Here is a 23,255-nt window from a genome sequence, read left to right on the forward strand (position 1 = left end):
GTACTCCAACAAAATAAACACACAAAACGAGACACCGCCACCAGGGGTCACCACCGCCACCATACGGCGCCTCAGTCCCTAAAAAAGAACAAACAAAACAGCCTGAATAAAACAGCGGCATCACAGCGCTTCAACAAATACACTCACTCAGTCCATTAAACTGCGCATTTAAAGCAACAAACAGTCGGCGAGGTTTGAATTGATGTTTTAGAATCTTCGTCCAAAAAGGAAAAAAACAGCAGCGAACAGACTCCCAGCTGGATAACTAGCAGACAGGCTCATTGGGAGCTAAACATGGGGCAGATTGCTACTATTAAGCCCACTTGCTAACCAAAATAGAACTTACAGTGTTGATGGCCCACCTGTAAACTGGTAGGGTACAGCATATCCGTGTGAGCAGGTAACATATAGAACAGAGCGCTGTATGAGCAATTGTTTGAACAAACACACTCCTTCTGTTTGTGTCATAATTGGAAAATGAAAGAAATCCGCCAAGACATCAGGAAGAGAATTGTGTGGTCCGTCCTTGGGGACGATTCCCAAATCCCTGAAGGGGCCTCGGTCAACTGTTAGAACATCACAAACAGCATGTGATGGTACAGTCATCAGACGGTAGAGGGAGGAGATGGGTTCTGTACTCCCACACACCAATGAACATATTTTGACCTTGTGGAGTTAAATGAAGCTGACGAAAGCGTGCATCATCCAAAGTGAAACCACTCCTGTCTCAAAAAAACACACCAGCATGGCTCTGTGATGACGAGGCCATTACTCCAAAAAGCAACACGAAGTGTCAGAGGTTGCGAATGCACCCTGGAACTACACCGGCTAGTTTTTATGGGTTGTACAATAACTGTTTGGCATGAACACAATTTGCAATTTAGCACAAGCTAAAGCTAACAACAGGCTATAGTTACACCCCTGTGTCCATTTAGAAAGCATGCCGTTTAGAAACTGTTGCTGCATCTTTGCTGTTTGTGCAGGAGGCTCCACTTGTTCTGCCTCTGGGTCTGACTCAAGGTCAAAGATGTACCATTGTAACCTTGTGCATCTGTTTGTAGCCTTTTTCACATGTATAGAGTGCGAGTGTAAACACTGAATTCTGGGGGTTCAGCTGCAGCTCATTTTCATGAAAGTGACAGAGCTCTAAAACTGCTCCTTTTGAAAGCTCAAAACAGGTGGCGACAAGGGGGTGACATTTCATTATCTAAGAATGATTTTGTACAAAAAATGTAAAGAACATGTTTGATATAGTCAATAGAACTATCCTAACCTGTTTAAAATTAAGCTTATTATCTCTTTTGATGCCTGGTGTCATGTCCTTCAGAAGGCTCTTGATTACATTTAGGCATATTAGATGGAAACGCATGGATAGAGACATGTGCTGCGCAGTTTTCTATTTTTTCTATTACAAAAAGCAGCGTGAAAATCATGCTTTCCTTTAACTTCTATCTTATAATTTACCAACAAAACTTATTGAAATGTGTGGTTGTAATAAAATAACAACAGAAAATAAGGGTAAATTGCTGTTGAGGGAACGCAAGCCACGGATAAACTCTAGCTGATAGGATTCCATACCATGGAATATTATGCAGGTACTATGGACAATATGTTTTTTTTTATTTTACTTCATGCTTTTCATCCTGTCAGCGGATCTCTGGGTAAAGTCACGGCATCAGAATGCCTGTATTCTCAGCACAAGGGCACTATAAGATCGCAAAGCTGAAGGGAAACCCTGCGATCGAGCCATTAGCCTTACAGGATTTGCGCCCTGCAACTGGCACGGTGCAGAAAACAGAAAACATCATCAGATTTCCAAACAGAGGGGGAATCCCTCATTTAGACGACGACAGAGACAGAGGGGAGAGACGGAAAAGGTCAGGTGACCGTTTCTGGAAACACAGAAGGGACGTTAATATGTATGAGGGGTTGGTTCACAGCTATAATGACAATAAACTTTGAGACGTAATCGGCGTTAAGACGCGCGGGGGGTTCCAACGCGCCCTGGAAAGCAGAAAGGAGGCGCACCTCGCTGTTGCTGCTGGATGCCACCGGTGGGTGGCGCTCTCCTCCTTCCGAGCCAGCGCCGGGACAGACCCCGGGAGCGCAGCGTGGCCGTGCACATGACAGGAGAGAGGGCTGAATGAACTTTAAATCTGCCTCCCAACTTTCAGCCTCTCTCCTCATGTGGGCTTGCCCCCCCCCTCCCCGCCCCTCCCCGCCCCTCCCTCTCCCTCCTCCGCCGCTCCGCAGGTGAAAACCCAGAGGCAGATCTCAGCCATGGATTCACTGCGATCACGATCCGAGTGCTGAGCCGTCACGTCTTTCCACTCTTCCAGATTTCCAGGCGGGTTTGCGGATGATCATTAGCGTCGTGAGGCGAGATGATGGCTTCAATAGGGGAGTTCGACCCTCTGAACACCAGAGTCCCTGCAACTAAAATAGAAGTTACAGTTTCCTGCAAGTAAGAGCAAAATTATTATTATTATTATTACTATTGCCATTATTATTATTATTATTATTAAAGAAGTCTGCATCCATGTATGTATGTATGTATGTTTGTATGTTTGTATGTATGTTTGTATGTTTGTATGTATGTATGTATGTATGTATCTATCTATCTATCTATCTATCTATCTATCTATCTATCTATCTATCTATCTATCTATCTATCTATCTATCTATCTATCTATCTATCTATCTATCTATCTATCTATCTATCTATCTATCTATATTGAGAGCACCATGTGTAATTGGGATTCCCAGCTGCCTACAGTGTGCACATCAAAGTGATAAAAATGTTCTAGTTTCTTCATCTTATTGCATGGAGTCTGGCGGCCGAGTGGATTCCCTCTGATCCCCCCCAGCCTGCCAGTGTAATTTAGCCCACAGTTAATTATGTCAGATTTTGGATCCTGAAATAAATCAACACTTTTTTTTTTTTTTTTTTTTGCCCCTTGAGTTGAAGGGTTGGAAGACTGAGCGACGGACTGACCGATCAGTAAAGCTCAGCAGGGTCTTTTCTTTTTTCCTGCCAGCCTGCCTGCTCGCCCGGTGGTGTGCCTCACTGTCTTCCCAGCTTGCTCCTGAATTATGAATAGCCGTGGCTCCTGTGCAAGATCCTCCTGAGACCGGCGAGATTTGAGAGGGCCAGCTAGACGGCTGGCTGAGTTAGATGGCCCCAACCTGGGAGCCCAGACCTGAGCCCCGAAATAGAGAGCATCCGTGATTAGGTTGGCCGTGTCCAACACTGGGGCTGTCTTTGCAGCGTCTTCGTCAAAAATGCCTGGCTGTGTTTCCCCGTTTCGCTCTTCAAACAGAAAATGACAAATGTGCTGCTCTCTGTTTGGGAACATGATCTGCTGAAAGATGGTCTTTGCTCTGAGTAGCTGATATATGTAGTGCTGTGATAAGTCTTTTTTTTCCACCTGCAGATTTCTTTCTTTGGTATGTCGGGCTGAAATTTTTCTGATCATGAAGCTAATTTTAATATAATGCAAAGTATATATAAAAAATTTAGATTTTGTTTCTTAAGGGAAAAAAAGCTCTTTTATCTTAGCCGGCTGTGTGTGAAAAATGTATTTCTCTTCATTTTAATAACTGGTTTTGCCACCTTTGGCGGTAACAACCACCCTCAAAGGTTTGCTGTAACCTTTCACATCTCCGTGGAGGAAATCTGCCCCGCTCTGCCTCGTAGAATTGTTTTAATTCAGACAGATTGGAAGATACGGTCATGCCATAGCTATTAGATCATACTCTGGACTTTAACTAGGCCACTCCTTGTGTTCTCTTTGGTGTGCTTTGGATTATTGTCCGGCTGCATAACCACATGGAACTTGAGTTTAACATCACAAACTGTTGGCTCCTTCTTTTTGTTTTTATCAGGTTGTCGTTGTGTGATATTACCATTTGGGGGGTGGGGGGGGGGGTGATTTGAAACATTTAAGGGTAACAAAAAGCAAAAACAGAAACGGTCTGTAATCAGGTAAATCATCTTTTTTTCCCACAGCACAGTATCATTCCATAAATCTTCAGAGTTCTATCAGATGTGAAGTTATCACTACTTCACAAAAAAGATGCTGCCTTGTGGTTGTAATTATTAAAGAGGACATATTTCTTACTGCTTATATTATTTTTTGACATCTATCGAATGAGTTTTCATTTAGAATGCTTGACAAGATTGCTCTGCTTGCAGCAAAGCCCTTAACCCTCAGTGTCATTTCTTATTCATTTAAAGAACAACTGAAACCAGCGTGACGTAAAGCTAGTCACCCCCTTTTATTAGACCTTTGTGTAATGCAGAACATTTCAAAAAATACATGAAAAATAAATAAAAATTGGGAGATCATCAGATAGAAATATGGCAAGTGTAAAGGTACCCTGATGCACAGCGAAAGATGTTCGAAAGCCTCAGTAAAAGCACAAAATGCTGCTTTAATGAAACCTTGAGTGCGTCTTGTTGCTTGTGCGAATCTCTTAGAATCCGTCATGAGAACTTCCTCACAGCTGCTGTGGTGATATCCAGACTGGGTGTTAGATGGGCTTTAACACCTCGAACGTTTAAACATCAGAAAACCGGCTGGCTGAGATAATTTGCTGCCGTACTTTTTAAAAATGCTGGTAGATTTTACTATTAAGCTTCCTCCATTACTGGAAAAGCTACAATGCAATTAGAGCACCCTTAAAAGTAATGAAGAGTGTAATTAAAGATTTTTTTTTTTTTTTAATGAGCATACATTTTGTTAAGCATTTTTATTGTTATTGTTAAGTTACGGTATTTTATTTTATTCAAGAAAATATAAAAATTAAACCATTTAATTTTTCATACTGCAACTCTTAAAACACATGTGACATAACACCCCTAGTGCACATCATCTAAAAAACAAAAAACAACATAAATGATGTTAACTTGTAAAAGAAACCCTGCAGGGGTTTCTGTTATGTCCCTCCATCCACCTGTACATCCGTCCCCAGGCAAGAAGGGAAATATTTGGCTGGTTGTGGGTCTTCCCTGGATCACCGCCTATGGCCATATGTCCAGAAAAGCTTCAGACAGATTTCTTGGAGACAAACTGATAAAGTATCTCAACCACATCAACTGAGTCCTTTGACTCTACCTTGAGTCGAGCCATGAGAAGCTCACCTTACGACTAATGATGTTTCCAAACTCCCTGCAAGGGAAGCTTGTCCTACGTTCTTGTATCCAGAATCTGGTTCTGTCAGCCATGACCCACACAGCATCTCCTGATGATAGGAGAGAGCAGGCATGTAGGAAGAACTGTAAGTTGACAGATTTCCTTTTTGGAGAGTTTGTTCTTCACCACAAAGTAACACCTGTACGTCCTCACATTCTGTATCTATTTATCTATATATAAAAACTGCTCTCTCACCCACCCCTCATACTCCTCAGCAGGGTGGGTTGGCTCTCCATTTGTCAAGCTCAGGTCCTCCACCAGAGGCCTCTTAGGATCATATATATATACATATATATATATATATATATATATATATATATATATATATATATATATATATATATATATATATATATATATATATATATGTATTGACAGCTGAAAATAGGCACCAGCACCCCTCGCGACTCCATAAGGAAAATGAATGACATTTTTTGAAGGTGCAGGGTTATTTCTGATTAAGGGCAAAACACAATACATTTATGGTATGAGAAACTTGAATTTAATTATCTTAATTCTTCGTTTAGTGAAATATATCGTTTGGCCAAACAGTAGGAAAGATAACACTAATAGTATAAGTGTTAATACTGTTTATGGAAGTATGTACTTTTGATTCAGTCATGTCATTATTTTATCTCATTAGAACTTATGTTTGTGTGAACTTACACACACTTATTGTGTGCATCCATTTACATGATCAGTGATGGGAGTAATGGCGTTGCGAAATAACGGTGTTATTTAATTAGCAATCTAATCTAATTACTTTTCTCATTTTGGTAAGGCATTATGTAACTTACAATGTAATGTGGTGCATTACTACAACTCAATCAATTTAATCAACTTTTCTCAAGAGCAAGAGGGTTTCTTTCTAGTGCAGGGAAAAAGGCGGACCCCGTGGAGGGTAAGCAGATAGAGGCATATGCGACGCAGAATGGCCGAGGAGGGTTAAGGTGTGCTGGAGCATTGCTCACAGGTAGAGTAGACCAGCATTAAGAGACACACACCACGATGCAGGAGAGTCCCGCACATTCAAAGACAGCATAGGAAGCTGAAAGTTGGGCACAGTTTTACATTCACTCATGTTAAAAGGCGAAAATGTGCAGGAGGATGGATAAACAAATAAGTTAATGGAGAGTCATAGTTACTAATGGAGTGCTGTTTGGATTTTTAATGAATGATCAGAAGTAGCCCAAAAGCTTATACTTATAAAAAAAGCTCAGATCATTTTATTATGTTATGAGGTAAAATGAGCCCTAAAGAATGTATTAAAAAAAGGGCGTACATTTTTTAATCACTGTATATATCAAACACCGTGGAATGCTGCCATAATGTGGGAATTCGGCGTAGGTAATTGTTATGGTTCTCTTAATTCCAGCTTGGTGTTAATACAGTTATCTCCCCAGCATGATTAACAATGACTGCTTTGCGCTGAGGAACAAGCCAATTTCATCACCTCCTTCCTGAGCCTCCATGACAGCCAGTCCTGCACTCAGTTCTTGGAAACGCATGACATATTCTTTTCGAGGGTTGGTTTCACAGTCACTTTTCGAAACTGTTAAATCTGCTCTGACCTCACTTTGGGGGCTTAGCTGAGGCTTTTTCTGGGAACACTCAAAAAAAGAGTGAAGAAAAGAGATCCAAAAGGGAATTCTGTAAATGTTAATAAATGAATCTATTGGCAGAACACAGTGAAGTAGGTTACCTACATTTTACCTTCATTTGTTCTTTATTTCCAGGGGTCTCCTGGATGTGGATACATTCTCCAAGTCAGATCCAGGTATGTGTGAACCTTTTTATTTCCTGAAATGCTTGTTGTTATTTTCTATGTTTGCCGATCTTTTACCTGTATAATGCAAACCTTTCTTAAAATAGCAATAATCTGTATTATAGTTTTGTCTTGATAAGACAATGAATGCTTCTCCTCTCCCCTGTGGCTCAAATACGTTTTAACAACCCCAAAGGTCAGCATTCATTACGCGAGGCAGTGGTAAATTACATATTTGGATCAAGACAGAAAAGTCAGGATGGAAAGGTTGATGGGCTTTAGCATGCAGGGCAGGATGGAAATGAGCCAGGATTGAAAACCAGTCAAAGTGGCACAGGAATGTTTCTGAATACAGGACTCAACACCTGCACTTATCCAACTAATATTAAAAAAATGAAAAAAAAAACAATTAAATAGACAACTTTGAACGGATAGTTCAAATTAAGGCTGCAGCTAACGATTATCTTTGTAATTTAGTATTCTTTCAATTATTCTGTTGATTAATCAAGTAATCAGGTAGACATTCTCCAGACTTTTTTTAACTACTTGTGCTTAAAAATACATGTAAGAGAATATGCAGGTAAGCAAATAATTAAATTACTTAAAATCAATATGTAATGCTTAAAATATAATACAGCATGTCTACAGCTAAAAATTTTCTAACATCAACATTGTAAAAGTTCACCCTCTCGGTGAGCCACCGACGTTAGCATGTGCATGCTTAGCTTATGGTGCGTATAAAGACGGCTCAGAGAGACACTGCATGTCAATGACAGATTATGAAGTTGTATTTGCTGAGAAAAGTGTGGGGGAACAGAGGACACAGATACGGGACGTGCTCCATGTCCATTTGGCACATGCTTGCATGTCCAATTCTGGAATTTTAAAGAAAAATTCTTTCCACATCAAAAAGCGTAATGTTGTCCACATGAGCATATGTAATGCATGTAGGTTCTTGCTGTTTTTAGAGTAAAAACAGACGAGAAATTAAAAATAAATATAATTTGAAATGTTTGATGTTTGACAGCAACAAAAAACGTTCAGTTAAGTCCACTTCTAGGAGAAAACCTCCATAAGCTAACGCGCTAGGTGTTATTAGCTTCATGCACGCCACGGTATCTGGCTGCGCCCCTCCTTCGAGCTGCATCACGTAACGCTCCTCGTGTTTACACTAAGTTTAAAGCGATCCTACACTTTTGACACTGTCTGTCATATTCTCAGTGCTTCTCGCTGCCTCCCTCTAGGATGCCAGTCCCACATGGCATCCACATATCAGCAGCGCAGGCTATCATTAGCGGGAGTGAGAACGATGTGCAACGCAAATAGGCGCCAGGCCAGAATGCAGTGCGCTGACTAGTTAGATAGACTTTGATGAAGCCTTCAGGGAATACATTGCCTCCAGGAATTTGAGTAATTAAGTTTCTCCAATCTTTCAACTAATAATTTCAGCTCTAGTTCAAATTAAAACATATACTAATCATCAGCATAAGTGCCGAAAAGGGCTGAACGATATACAAAAAAAGAATATCAATAAAATAGAAATCATGTTGATCAATATGACAGCTGGAGACAGCTGGAGGCCCTAGCACCCCTCGCAGCCCCACAAGGGATAGACGTGAATTATTGATCAACATCAATAATTATCAAATAATTTTAAACATATATTGTAAGTGCAGCCCTGACCATTTTATGTGGTTGCTTACTGACCTATTTTTAGGTAAATAACACTGAATTCAAACTCAACCCTTTATTTGACCAGGCCTTTACCAAAACTCTAAGTTTAAAATAATAAAAAAAAAAGAACACATGCTCTCTGAACTCTTTGATGCTTGTTCCTGGGTCTCCGTTTGTGATTGGATGGAAGGATGTAATGACTGTAGTATTAGCCTACAGGATACGTTAGAAAGTACAAAAGATAGGAACACTGTTCTTCTATTGAACTTTTTATTGTACCCTCTTTTTTCTGTTGAACTGCACATCTATCGATCGATATATATTGCTATTGAATTATCGTCCGAAGTGCCCAAATTTGGCCTTTGATTTGATGTGTCTGATCTGTGTTTTTTTTTTCTGGGTGAACCAACATACATCATCAATAAATAAAAAAGGACAGAAACAAACAAAACTAGATCACGTTGGAATTTATTGTGGACTTTCTCTAGTTTGTGCACACACTAAATTAAATCAAACAGCCTTAAAAATACACATACAACCCCACTGGTATTTAATCAAAATGTCCGTCGTTTAACTACTCCTTGATCGACTTGCTGGATAGTGAACCAACCTTCTTGGGACAACTGGTTAGTTTCCTGGTGATGATTTGGCGTATAAATAATGCATTTTCACAACAATTAAGTTCAGGGGTTTGAAAAGAACATTCCAAGTCATATTTAGCCCATTTTATCCTTTTTAAACATGTTTGGATGTGTTTAGGATTGGTATCCTGTTGGAACACCCAATTTTGTCCAAGTTTCAACCACATAGCTGTCAAGTTGAGGAGAAATTGAATAACTTTGGTAGTGGTCCTTTGTTATTCTGACCACCCACCGTATGGCTCACCACATAGGGAACAAGTCCATTGGGGTGGATACACAGTGGAAGTTTCTAGTGTTTATTTGTTTGTCCAATTAATGGGAGACGGGTGTTGCCTGCAGCTGGCTAATGATGCTGATTCACAGCTGCTGATTCTGAGCTAAACTAAGTGGCCTTGTGTATATATTTTTTTTATTTAAAATATCCCCAGATAAAATCAGACAAAATTCTGAATACAGATCATTTTACACTGAATAGAGCTTTATTGAGATTCATGAAATCTTTATTCTGTCCGTGAAACCACATAAAACTGCACATTTTTATTATATTTGTGGCTGTAGTGACCTTGAATCGACAGTTGCCAGAGAGGAAATAGGAGAAGAGAGTTAGAAACATGTTACACAGGTATCTGGGTCAGGATTTGAACCCATGATAGCCACGTAGAGGGCTGAGGCTTCCGTACATGGGACGCCCCAAAACAGCACTTTTAATGTTGTTTTGCATTAGAGCAACATTATAATCAAGCACACATATAAAAACATGCACTGGAAGTTGTTCTACATGGATTAATGTTTTAATACACAGTTTACTGTATTTGTGAAAAACGATAAGGGGGAATTCTTGGTTTTCCTGACAATATTGTTGAAATTAAGTCAATACTGTTCGATAGTAAGAAAAACAAAGTAGAGTATTTTTCGGACTATAACTATCACATTTTTTCTCATAGTTTGGCCGATTGACTTATAGTCAGGTTGACTATAGATCAATTTTAAATGGTAGTTCATATTGACCAGCATGAATCAAGGAATAAAATTACGTCGCAAGAGGGCTCGCTATGCTTGTGAAAACTATCCTGCTCCTCGACCACTTAAAAAAGAATTTAAATATTAACCTATAGAAGACTGAACACATGTTTGTATGTTTTTCCCTGTTCGGTATGCATTCATGCAGGGAACCGTTGAGTGGTGCAGCTCGAAGGGAAAGCTCAGACCGCGGCAGAGCCTCATTAATGGGCTGTCCGCGAAGCTAGCAGCTAGCGCTAGCTTAAAGGTCTGTTGTCCGGGCTGTTTGAAACTTTGCTGATGTGCGGGAGCTTTATATTGCTCTCAACCATCCGTGTTGTACTGTTAGCTTAGCGCGTAGCACCATTACGTTCATAGTCTAATTTCAGCATCATTTTGACAACTTTCAGTGTAACGGTACGCTGAAATGCGCTGGCAAGGCCCTTGCCGGTTAGAGTTGCTAATTTACTCCATTCAACCTCCCAGGTATGTTATTCAGCCGGTTCTTGATGCAGTTTTCATAAATTGGTTTACCAGATTAAATGTCAGTTTTAGCCTTGGATTGTGTGAAATAAATGCTTATATAAATGCACGTAATCCGGTGCGATATGTTCTTTTCCTCTTTATGACGTATTTGTGACTTAAGTTATATTCTACAGCGACTTATAGCCTGAAAAATAGGGTAATGTTTAATATATGGTCACATTTGATCTATTAAGTTTTCTTTTGGGCTAATCTCTTCTTTATTAAAATTTAAAATTTTATATAATCTTACCTTTATTGGTGTATGAAGTCTATGCATTAGTCGTTCTCCATAAATATCTCCATCACTTGGTTGTAAAAATTGTCATCGTTTCACTTCATGTTTTAAAGTCTGGCTGGGTGACGGTCATCCTGTATCAATCCTTTGCCGATGTTTTCAGTCTTTTCAAAGCTGAAAATTCAAGGCAGAAAAAACTTATAAAAATACAATATGAAATATATTCTGTTAGCTGTGACGTCATCCAGAGGGGAAAATCATCTGCCATTATCCTGCTAACATAGAAAAGATTCCTGGATCAATGTGTGCTTGTGTGCTTTTTGTGTTTCTGCTCTGTCTTCTCAAACCCCCAGCCGGTCGAGGCAGATGACCGTTCACACTGAGTCTGGTTCTGCTGGAGGGTTCTTCCTGTTAAAGGGGAGTTTTCCTCTCCACTGTCGCTTCATGCATGCTCAGTATGAGGGATTGCTGCAAAGCCATCGACAATGCAGACGACTCTCCCTGTGGCTCTACGCTTCTCCAGGAGTGAATGCTGCTTGTCGGAACTTTGAAGCAATCTGCTGGGTCTCCTTTGATAGGAAAATTTTTGATCAATCTGTCTTTATAATTTGATTTAATTGACTTTGTAAAGTGCCTTGAAATGACATGTGTTGTGAATGGGTGCTATATAATTAAAATCAAATTGAAAATAAAAAGCACAGAAAGCAGAAAAGCTGGCCTCTTGTAGCACAGGGCTCTATGGGTGTACTACTCTAAAGGACACTCTGAAAAGAGCAGTCACCTTTCTCCCACCCATGTAAAGCAGATCTGACACCTCTGGAGTTGGCCCTCCTCTCCCTAATAATTCCACAGAAAAAGTTTAGAGTTTAAAGTTTAGAATATCCTTTAGTTTTCAGATGTAATCTTCGGTCGTCGGAACAGATTTTCATGAAGGTATCGTTTGACTCGTTGAGTCGTCCGTAGAAGAGACCACGCAGCGACTGCACCTCATATCTCATATACCCCTGTTCCTCTAAGGCTCACGCTGACCCCTGTCAGTGCACCATGGTACTTTTTGCCTCACCCCGTGAATTTTCACTGCCCGTTTACAGGTGATTACAAAGACTAAATACTCACATACGTTCAATATTTATTTTAGACACACGGAACATCAGCATGTGACACATGTCAAACTGTATCGTATATACATAGCATGGTACCACCTCCTGCATTCAGTGTGCCTCACACCATCAGCGTTGATGCACATCTCCTCACTGCCTCGGCCCTCCTCAGTTTTACACATGAGAACATATAGTGCACCATTTGCTCATAAGGTTTCATGTGGTAAAATGGTTTGAATGTGTACATAAACATGAGATCGTGTCTATCCATTTCATACGTATACAACAGCTGAGAAAGTAATATGGCATATGCACCATGTAACTATATTGAATATTCCAATTGTAGGATTTGTTATTCTAATTGAATGATCAGCTACAGAATGTGCAGTTGACCACTGTTTATCACTATTCCAGAACAGCACATTTGAAAAAAATGTATGATATTCTACTTGAACCAATCATTTTAGCATTTTTTGATAGCTTGATGAAGCATGTACTACTGTACTTCCTGCCTAATATGTGCTAATCATTATATGTCATTATAATTTAGGCTACAGATCATGATGCACGTGGCCATTGTGATGATTGAACTCAGTCCAGTCATCGGGTCTTTACACTACATTTGAAGCAATAATCAAAGATTCATACATTCAACACCATTGGACATGCTCAATTCTTTGCATTTTACTCTGATGAAAGACTTGCCTTACGCCTGCTACGTCAGTGACATGAGGCAAGGATTCAATATGAGTTACATTGGCACACTTAATCAATTCTTTGGAGCTCAGGATGAATGAAGCATTTCGTGTCGTGGGTAATTCAACTGAGGAGGCCTTTGCAGATAATGGTGTGGGAGATTTGCTGTGAAACTGTATTTGTGATAAACCTCTCTGTATTTGGACGCTCAGCAGCCAGACACTTCGGGGTTTATCGGAATCAAGAAAAGGCTTTAAGTGTGCTTTCACGACCAGCTTTTACACAGCTTAGTAGTGCTGCTTACCCCGAGAAGGAAAGGATAATACATTTTATTTTTATCTTTTTGAACATATAAGCTCCTCAATTTGTTCTTGTTTTGTGCCTTACACTTGTAACGGTTGACTGTGTTGTTCTGACACGCTTTAATTTGTTAGCTGGGTTAGTTGTTGTCCAGTAACTGATAATAATGCTTAACAATACTGGCTTTCATCATCCAGAGATTCAGTCGGTCGATTCAGTGGCTTCGACTCTAGCTTCCTCCCCTGTTACATGTCGATGTCACAGCCCGTCTTCCTCTCGGTGTGAGACTGTGTGATTGGTCGAATCTAGCGTAAAGTGCTTTGAGTGGTTGGTCTCACTAGAAAAGGGCTATACAAAATTCAGTCCAGTTATAATGCCTGACAAGTCTTGCTTTCATCATTGCTGCCTTAAAGAAATTCAGGGCCTCATTAATCCGCTGCCAGTATTCAGTGCAATTAGCTTTATAATCCAACAGTGTGCAGCTGTGTTACAACTGATTTATTTGCAAAGATTACATTACAAGACTGATGGACTTTGAGCTGTTGTTTAAGTAAAACTGCATATCAGTTAATTTAGAAACATTCAAATATGCAACATTTTTGTAAAACAGGTAACATAAATGAGGGAAAATGTACAGTATTTCTATTTTGGGTGTGTAGTTGTAAGATCAGATCGAAAACATCAAAAAAAGTAAGTCTGCAGAAAAACAAACCTTTCATTTTTACATCAGAATATATATATTCTTCTTTAAAGAGATATATATATATATATATATATATATATATATATATATATATATATATATATATATTATATTCACATTCACAATTGTTGTTAGTTCTTCCGACAGCCCTCAGTTGTCCTTGAACAGCCACTCTTCTCCTAGAACATTTCTTAAGCTCACAAAGGGAAAAGGGATATCTGACCATTTCTCTTTGCACAATCTCTCTAGATCGTCCTAGAACCCTGGGTTTTTGCTTTTATTCTCTCGCCTCTTCAGCTAACGCCAAAGGTTTTCAGAGGGATTTGAACTTAGGACAGAGATCACAATGGAAGAATGTTGATTTTGTGTCTAATTAGCTTTTTCTGTTTTCATTTTGGCGATAAAAACTTTGGGTAATTACCCTGCTGAAAGACTCAATTACAGACCATCTGTTCCCTTTTAGAGTCTACCAGGTTTTATGCGTAATTGTCTGATGTTTCAAAGAGTTCATGATGCAATGCTCTGTAACATGGTTCCTGAGGTGTGTGGAAGAGAAACAGGCCCACAACATCACAAATCCTCCGTGATACTTGAAAAAGTTCCCCCCGTATTTTTCCTTCTCACTGGACACATCTGGACAATTTGATCTCATCTAACCAAAGTGCAAAGTTCCAGTTAAAGTAGAGTTTATCTCCACATGTTCACATTTGTCATGTAAGGAGAGAAAATACTTTTATCCGGGCATCACTCCCAATCAACCGGTTTCCATGTAGCCAGTGCCTAATGGTTGTTATGGAAACCTGGCGACACCAAGATGCTGCTGGATTACTACTAATTAGAGTTTCTTCCTTAATGATCACCTTAGAAAATCCAAGTATACTTAAAAAAGAGGTTGTGGAATATTTTATTTAAAGGGATTGTTGCAACTGTCAATGACCGTGCCATTGGTGATTTTATTGATAGTAATTACTGAATTTTTTCCCCCAGTTAATATTTGAGTTCAATTAAATGTTATTTATATTGCCCTAATTCACAAATTCTCATTTCAAGGCACTTTACAAAGTCAAATACAATCAAATCATACACATACACATCATGCCATGACAATAAAATATAGATTTAAGGCATTTGACACATCTTTATCAGGGAGGGCAACAAATCTTTTCTTTAAAGAGAAATAGAGCAAAATGGCAACCGTATGGTAAAGAAAAAGGCATAATCCTACAGGACACCCTAAAGGTGCGTTCACACCCAACACACAGGGCGAATGGAAGAAAGTCATTTACATTATCCCGATTAAGAGGCATGTTCAGGAGCGATGCAAACGACATGGATCAGGCGAATAGAGCAAAGCAAAACTGTGAAAAGCGCAGTAACGCATGAACAGAGCGAAGCGAAATTGCGCTGCAGTTCAGTCAATTTGCATTGCGTTAAGGTCCTCATCATTCATTTATTTAAGCGCAAACATGTTTTTTTATTCAATTCAATTCATTTCAATTTTATTTATAGCGCCAATTCATGAAGCATGTCATCTTGAGGCACTTTACACAAGTCAAATTCAATCAGATTATACAGATTGGTCAAAAATGTCCTATATAAGGAAACCAGTTGATTGCTTCAAAGTCCCGACAAGCAGCATTCACTCCTGGAGAAGCGTAGAGCTACAGGGAGAGTCGTCTGCATTGTCGATGGCTTTGCAGCAATCCCTCATACTGAGCAAGCATGGAGCAACATGCTTATGTGTTACATATTTAGACAGTACAATTAGGCTATATTTCTATTGAGCAATGATGACACAGTTTGTGTCCCAGAGGGTGATCCTTTATCTAATGTGGGGCAGCAGCTCCTCATCCTGGGTCAGAAGTACTGCTGAAAGTGACCATCATCCAGACACACCTTCAGGTGGTGGTACTTTCCAACCGGGTGCGTCTCCGGTGGACCCAGGGGTGCCAACGCCGTTTTTCAGCTTTCCACGTTACTTACAGCGCCGTGACTCGCTCAGTGAAATCCATGTCCGCCACAGTGAGTTGAACAGACAAAAGGAACCGGCCAGCGAATAGATGCTCCTCCTATCATGATGCAGTGAAGCGAGCTGAGCAAAATTGCGTGGATAATGCGCGGGCTACGTTGTCCATGCATTGTCAGGGTGAATTCTTTGCGTGAGAGAGGTGAAATGTCAAACGACCAGCAGAAGATCAACAATTCGCTTTGTTCAAGGATCAAGAATATTTATTGCCACCATGTGTTATCATAGTGAATTTCTTTTGAGGCCGATTCCGGCTCAAGATGCGCACAGATTACATATAACAAGCAGATACAGTCTTTTTTTTCATTATTTTTTTGTTCGCTTTCAGTGTGAACGTACCTTAACTATGAGGTCAACTTTACAGCTTAGCCTTTTTGTGTTAGTGTTGAAAAGTTAAGAATGTTTACGAGGGAATGACCCTGTGATGGACTGGTGACCTGTCCAGGTTGTACAGCGCTTCTTCCCCAGTGACTGCAGGAGATCAGCACTCCTGCAAATCTGCAAAGAAAAGTGGATTTAGACAAGGGATGGATAGAAGAAACAAGGGTATTGTCATTAAATTATTTATTCATTTTTAGTGTGGTGGCAACTGAAACAATATTTAGTCCAAATTGGACCTCAATTAGTCTTCACTTTAAAAAAAGAAATGTACCTATTCTTCATTTGATTTTGATTTTTTGATTTTTGGGGATCAGTTGATGAGATGCAAGTCTGATCCATAGGGTCTTCTCCTAAAAAGTTTTAAAAAATATTTTTGGCTAAGTTGTGAGCCTTCCATATTCTTCTTTTAAATAAAAAGAGACCAAGAAGTCAAAGAGCTGTGCACAGAGCGTCACAGTGAGCGCATATTCTCGGCACCTGCCAATCTAAATGGCTCTATTACAAGTTTTTATGTGTTTATCCCTTTTGGCCTCTTGACTTCAAAGCTTTCTGCCGACTAAATCAAGCCCAGCGGTGTCTGAGCGGATAAGTAGAGCCGTGCGGCTCTGAGCCCAAAGGGCGCAAATTTTCTCAAAGAAATGATGCACAGGGATCAGACAGACAGTCAAGATTGAAATGAGTTTCACAAATCACAGCTGGAGAGCACAGCTGTCTAAAGCCCTGGTCTTGAGGCTTGGGCGATAATGTGTGTGAAGGATCACAGATGCGAGGGCTGCCTGAGGAGCTACTGGGCTCCAACCAGTACAGACAGGAAGAGGTGATGCATGAGGTTTACCGCCAGTTTGACTTCAGCAGATGTGAGGTTTCACTGATTGTTCTCTGCGGTCCAGTAACGTGATTCAGTCGGAGGACTTCACGAAGTCTCAGTTAACAGAGTACACAGGCTTAAAGACAGTTTTAGGGTTTTTTGCTTTTTTTTCATACATAATCTTTACACCACTGCTCAAAGTTTAAGTGGCTGTTTCTGTCCTGACTCTCCCCCAGAAGTTGTTTGGAGCATGTTTGTGTAATTTAAACAGTCTTGATCTTAAATGTCTGCGTATTATATTTCTGTAATGAATGTTGAAACTCTCAGGTTCAGAGGGTTGTCAATGTTTCCCTACATATTTGAAAAGCACTGTTACAGTTAGAATGTAAAATTTCTGGCTGGCCCATAAAAGATCAGGCAAGTCTATGCACAATAACAGTGTATTTACTTGGTTGTTAAATTGTTTAAAATGAAAAATAAACTTTCATATATATTAAATGCATAGAGAATTGGTTCAAATTATTTGGTAACATTTATCAAAAGAAAACTGACAACAATTACCTGAGTAATGTAACTTAAAATTAATGTCAAGCACAAGAAAAAAGATAATATCTACTTAATTACTTCATAACAGCAAATACTTCAGGGATATAAAATGTACTTTAAATGTTGAGGAAAATTATGTTTGTGCCTATGAAAAACAAGTAGACTGTACTTAATTTGTTTAAATAAATATATCTTACAACTTGGATGTAATTAAGTAAATGTTACTTAATATCTTCACTACTGTTATGTTTTATGGAAAGTAAAATTCACTTGATACTGACAATCGAGTGTTACTTGATATTGCAGCATTAAAAGTTACTTAAATCATGTGCGTCCAAATACTTACAATATACATTTTAAGTAATGAGTTATTTTTTCAGTGCAATAAAGTCTGTACAAAATTCAAAATACACCAAGTAGTAGCAGAGATTTGTGGCTGGCTCCTCCAGTTTATAACCTGCTGGAACTGGTTTTAGAAAATGTTCATTTCTTTAAACAGTTTAAAAATATATATTTCCATTACTCCTGCAGTGTGCTGTGAAGTAATCTTTGTAGCAGTCTTAAGTATCCATTTGTATGCCATGGAGAATACATACCATTACTTTAGGTTAGAGATTCACCAAAGCATGTCAGCATTCCGTAATCTTATTCCATTACAGCCCAACTGTTGTAATCTTATTTTTTGTAATGTCCATTCAATATTTTAGCTCATGCTGAGATGCTTGCTCAGCACTTATTCCACAGCTATCTGTACATAGACACCACCCTGACTTTTTTGTATCTCAGAGGTGAAAGCATAACGTCTGTTCTGAGTAAAGTTGGTAGAAGACAAATGCACATCCCACTTTTCAAATATCTGTAAACAAAATGTTGAAAACCATGTTTTTTTTCATAAGCACAATCATACACTACTTTGTGTTGGACTGTCACGAATTGTTCATTTCAGTTAAATACACAGAAAAAAGTTAGAATACCTCTACAAGGCAGTGTACCTGAATCTGTGGACATCCTTCTCTTGTGTATTGCAGTTTAAATTTTTCCTGGTGCAATTTCTAATGTAATTTTACACTCCCTGACATGCCTTCGACCGATAATCAACCCAGCAGACTCCTTAACATTGTTGAAATTGAGCTGATCTCTTTCTGGAACAACCTCTTAACACGTCTTAACTGTCATAATGCGTTGAAATCTTCCTTTTGGACGCGTTTCTGATTGCGCTCAGAAGTACGTCACAGGTGGTTTCCTAAGTCAAACCAGTTAACTGATTCATTTTCCACTCGCAGCTGCTCCCTCTGTGTCTGTCCAGCTTACCACTGCCAGCTCTTAGGTATTTGATATTTGGCTGCAAAGACGAGCGAGTGCAAATGCTCTGGCAGTGAGAAGAAACAGCGTTGACAGAGGAAGAGGAGACTACGCTCAGCTCTTAGTCATCTCTTTTCCAGATCTCACACAAATATTTTAATCAAAGTAATCAGAGGTACATCTGTGGCAGCTCGGCTGATTGTGGAAATGCTAAATATAGAGACTTTAATAGTCAGAGAGCCAAAATAACCGAGTATGCAATCAGGTCAAAGAGAGTGTCTTGCCATGTCAAAAACGCAGGTGATTTAATCACTCCTAATTTTATTCAGTGCTAACAGGAGGCCCTGAGTAAATAGGTTAGCTGTACTGCAGAAGCATCAAAGAGGTTAGGGGGATGTTGTTGCTGTTCGTTTCCATTTTTATGACATTTGCAAACATAGCAATTACTTTGATGAAAGGAGGAGATGAGGCTAATAATGGAAAGGCATATGATGAAAAAGAATCCTTAGCCAAATACAAAAGTCCATGTCAATGCAAAAACATTATCGGACAACTTCATGTCACAAGAGAAATATCATCAGCAGTGGTGAAGATGTGAAGAAGTCCTGGTAAAATCACTTTATCAATCTAATTAGCAGACCGAGAACTTTAAAAGGGGAGCAGATGTCATTGAGATCATTAGAAGAACATCACAGTCATCATCACTTTGCATTCAAATGGCCTCACATATGAGGAATCTGCTGCTGATAATATTGCACCTGGAGTAAAGGATTTCTTGAAACATAAGAACTTCAGATGTGAGGTTCAGTTTTATTGAAGAAGGGCTTGCAGGACATCCATGACTGACCATTTTGATTTGCTACATGTTCCCACCAGTGTAGAACTTGGTCGTCATTGGTAGCATGGGGGTGTGGGTGTACCTGCAAGCACAGCGAGGCGAAAACCTTTGGACAACAGCCTTGTGACAAGAAGAGCAACAAGGAAGCCAGATTATTCAAGAAACACATTGACGCGACACTCTGCAGGATGTACAGACACAATTTGGTGATAATCTGTGTATGTTCTGATATTATGAAGCACCATGTGACAGACCATTGGTAATATTCTTTTACAATTATGTCCTGCCTTCCCTGTTTTCCCCCATCATTTGTTTGGGCTGGCTGGTTTTCACTCTCGGCTCTGCTCATTAGCAGAAGCAGCTACACCTGTCTCTCTCCCAATTACCTTCATTTTCTCCCACCTGTTATCCTAACATTCCCCGCCAGATTGTTGAAAGCCATTGAGTGAGTAGAAGTCCATAGTTCTTTGCCTGCCCAATCTGTTCATGACCAAGTTTTCTTGTCTGTTGGTTTTCCTGCCTCGTCTTGCCCCCTTTCAAACACGTTATCAGCTCTCTGACTCCTGGACGCAACCTCAACTGTTTCTTGACCATGTTCCTAGCCAAGCCCTGTGGCACAGTCTGCCAACTCCTGCCAGTTTTACGATGTATGAACCCTGCCAGCCTCTTGGACCAGATCCCTGCCTTCAGTCCTTTTTGCTTGCCTGCACCAGGTTCTGTTTAAACGCAAAACCGTGTCCGGTTTGAATATCGAGTTTTCTGATTCTTCTGAAGTCTTACATTTTTAAGTGACTTAAAATGCGTAATACTGACATTTTTAGACCTTCCACCTCCATGGTGCTAAGAACTTGTGGTAATTTCTCAAAAAGAAGTTGGATAAAAAGTCAGAATTAGGCCCAGTAGTTTCTATCCAACCACCTTCTTCTTTTGGCTTTTCCCTTTCGGGGGTCACCACAGCGAGTCATCTGTCTTCATCTAACCATAACTCCTGCATCTTCTTCTCTCACACCACTACCATAATGTCCTCTTTCATTCCACACACGTATCTCCTCTTTGGTAGCTCTTTAGGCCTCCTGCCTAGCAGTTCCAGACTAAGCATCCTGTTACTTATGTACTCACTATCCATTCTCTGTACATATCCTAACCATCTCAGTCTGGCCTCTCTGACCTTATGAGATGCCTTTTCACGCCAAACGTTTAATGCTCAGCAGATCAGAAAACCCAGTATTCAAACCAAACCTTTGCGCTCTAAAGGTTTGTTTTAGAACTAAAACTATTAAACACAATCAGATGCAGGCAGGGAAATGTCCACAGTGGAGCAGGCTGCTCACAGCAGGACATGACAGGCAGATGAGGCTGGAAGCAGAGAGCAGGTCCGCGAGGCAAGCTAGGGTCATACAGTTTGGCAGGCAGGCGAAAGCAGACAGGAACAGAGGGCTTGGCTAAAATCGTGGTCAAAACAATCCAAGGTCCTGTCCAGAAGACAGAAAGCCAGTGAGGTATCCAGTGGGGGCAAGGCAAACAGGGAATCCAAGACAAAAAAAAAAAAAAAAAAAACTGATCAGAATCAGGGATGCACACTAATGCTGGAAAATAACTCAGTCAAGGCTTTAAGACGATCTGGCAGAGAATGGCTGTAAAAAGGCAGGTATTTAAAAGTGCAGTAACAGGTGGAACTAGTGGAGGTAATCAGGGGTAGAGGAAGAATCCAAGGTGAAACTAATTTCAATTCATCGAATGGAGCAAAGCAGAGAATAGCCAAAAGGCTGGCCAGCCCCAAAACAAACAGACAACTAGATAGCATGACAGAAAGAGAACCTCAGTTTTGAAATTTCTGCCAGCTGCAGCTGTTCCTCCTGTTTCTTGCTCAGTGCCTCCTTCTCTAAACCATTCAGCATAACTGGTCTCACCACCGTCGTGCACAACTTTCCTTTCATTTTTGCTCATATACTTTTATCACTTTTCCCCACCCGTTATAACTTGCATGGACTCATTTCTTCACCTCCTTTCCACAGTCGCCATTGCTTTGGACCGTTGACCCGAAGTACTTAAAATCCTCTACTTTATTTATCTCTGTGCCCTGGTTTGCTGTGAGTTTTCTTGTAGCCTCACGGCTCCACTTTGGTCCCTCTTTTTCACACACTTGTATTCTGTCTTGCTACAACTGACCTTTATTCCTCTCCTTTCCCGAGCAAACCATCATCTCTCTAGATTTCCACCCACCTGTTCCCTTCTCTCACTGCAGATCACAATGTCATCTGCAAGAAACAAGAATCTTTGTTGTCATTATGTAATTATAATTAAATTTTGGTTAGACACTGGCTCAGAATTCACACATAACACAAAGACACAAATCAATGGCATTTAAAGTTAAACTGCACAGCAGAAGTCATGTCAAGTCAAGTCTATTTGTATAGAACATTTCAGCAGCAAAACGGTTCAAAATGCTTTACATCACGAAAACATAGAAACATCATAAACACTTTGAAACAGTCACTGGTGTGTGAGGCCAGAGACAAACATTAAATATTATCAAGTGAAAATATCAATACACATCAATATGTTGGTCAGTGTTTCTGTTATTATGGGCCGTAAGCAACTCTCACAGGTGGGTTTGACATTGGAATGTGAAAGACGCTGTAAAAATGATTTATCAGATCAAGAACCTTGGAACCAGTAGCATGTTTGTAAACATATAAACAAACTATGAACTGGGCTGGCACAGATGAGGATTGATTTAATGTTCCTGAATCGTTTTGCTGAAGAAAATGCATTTTCCCGGGTGGGTGGGATCTGATGCTATACGTCTGGCCCCTTTCTAGACTCTTGCAGCATAAACCGTGTCCAGACTTGTAGACAGCATCCCACAATCCCCTGTGCTGTCCTCACCACCCATGGTGAATCCTTCCTGAATTCTCCTGTGCCGTGCTACTCCAATACCACAATGTCATGCTGAGAAACAGGGTGCTTTAAATTGTGGCCCTACAAAACTTTATGAGCAGCTGAGTAGAGAGACCAGTTTCGTTTCAGTGTCCTGACAAAAAGAGCTGTTGTTCGGCTTCTTCATCAGGTGGGCCAGGGACGGGCACGGCCAACCAAACAGCCCTGGACTTTGACTTGACCACTCACAACATCTGTATGTGGAAAGTCATCAGCTGCTGGCATGAGTGTCACAATACTTGAATCATGGCTCATGACCTATACCATCCAATATACCCCAATAGCACCGATGCTGACTAGATGTTGCACTCAGAGAATACTATTCTGATCTTAAATATTCCCAAGAAATGAAGATCTCATCACACTCAAGTCCCTCTGGCTGAAAAAGGTAAAACGTGGATACCGCTGGCATCTCTCCTTGTTATAATTAGAATCTGTTGAGCAATGGGAGCTAATAATATTCATAGTAAGATGAAATTAGAAGAAAGCAGCACAGCTATTACCAATGGTCCTTTATGGAGCGCTACTGCTACTACTGTGTGGGATGTGTGGTGACGAGACAGGAGATTGACGTAAAAGAC

At 40.1% G+C, this 23,255-nt stretch overlaps 1 protein-coding gene across 1 annotated transcript in view; it reads left to right on the plus strand.

Annotated features, from left to right (window-relative positions):
- Positions 1–2,375: 2,375 nt before the first annotated feature.
- LOC105934233 (copine-9) overlaps positions 2,376–23,255 on the plus strand; it is a 131,598-nt gene continuing 110,718 nt past the window's right edge. Inside the window, 2 exon segments of the mRNA XM_036124875.1 lie at positions 2,376–2,464; positions 6,932–6,972. Coding sequence (XP_035980768.1) covers positions 6,943–6,972 — 30 coding nt within the window. The 5' untranslated portion in view covers positions 2,376–2,464; positions 6,932–6,942.

This window comes from Fundulus heteroclitus, chromosome 1, assembly GCF_011125445.2.
Source record: "Fundulus heteroclitus isolate FHET01 chromosome 1, MU-UCD_Fhet_4.1, whole genome shotgun sequence".
NCBI classification, from domain to species: domain Eukaryota; kingdom Metazoa; phylum Chordata; class Actinopteri; order Cyprinodontiformes; family Fundulidae; genus Fundulus; species Fundulus heteroclitus.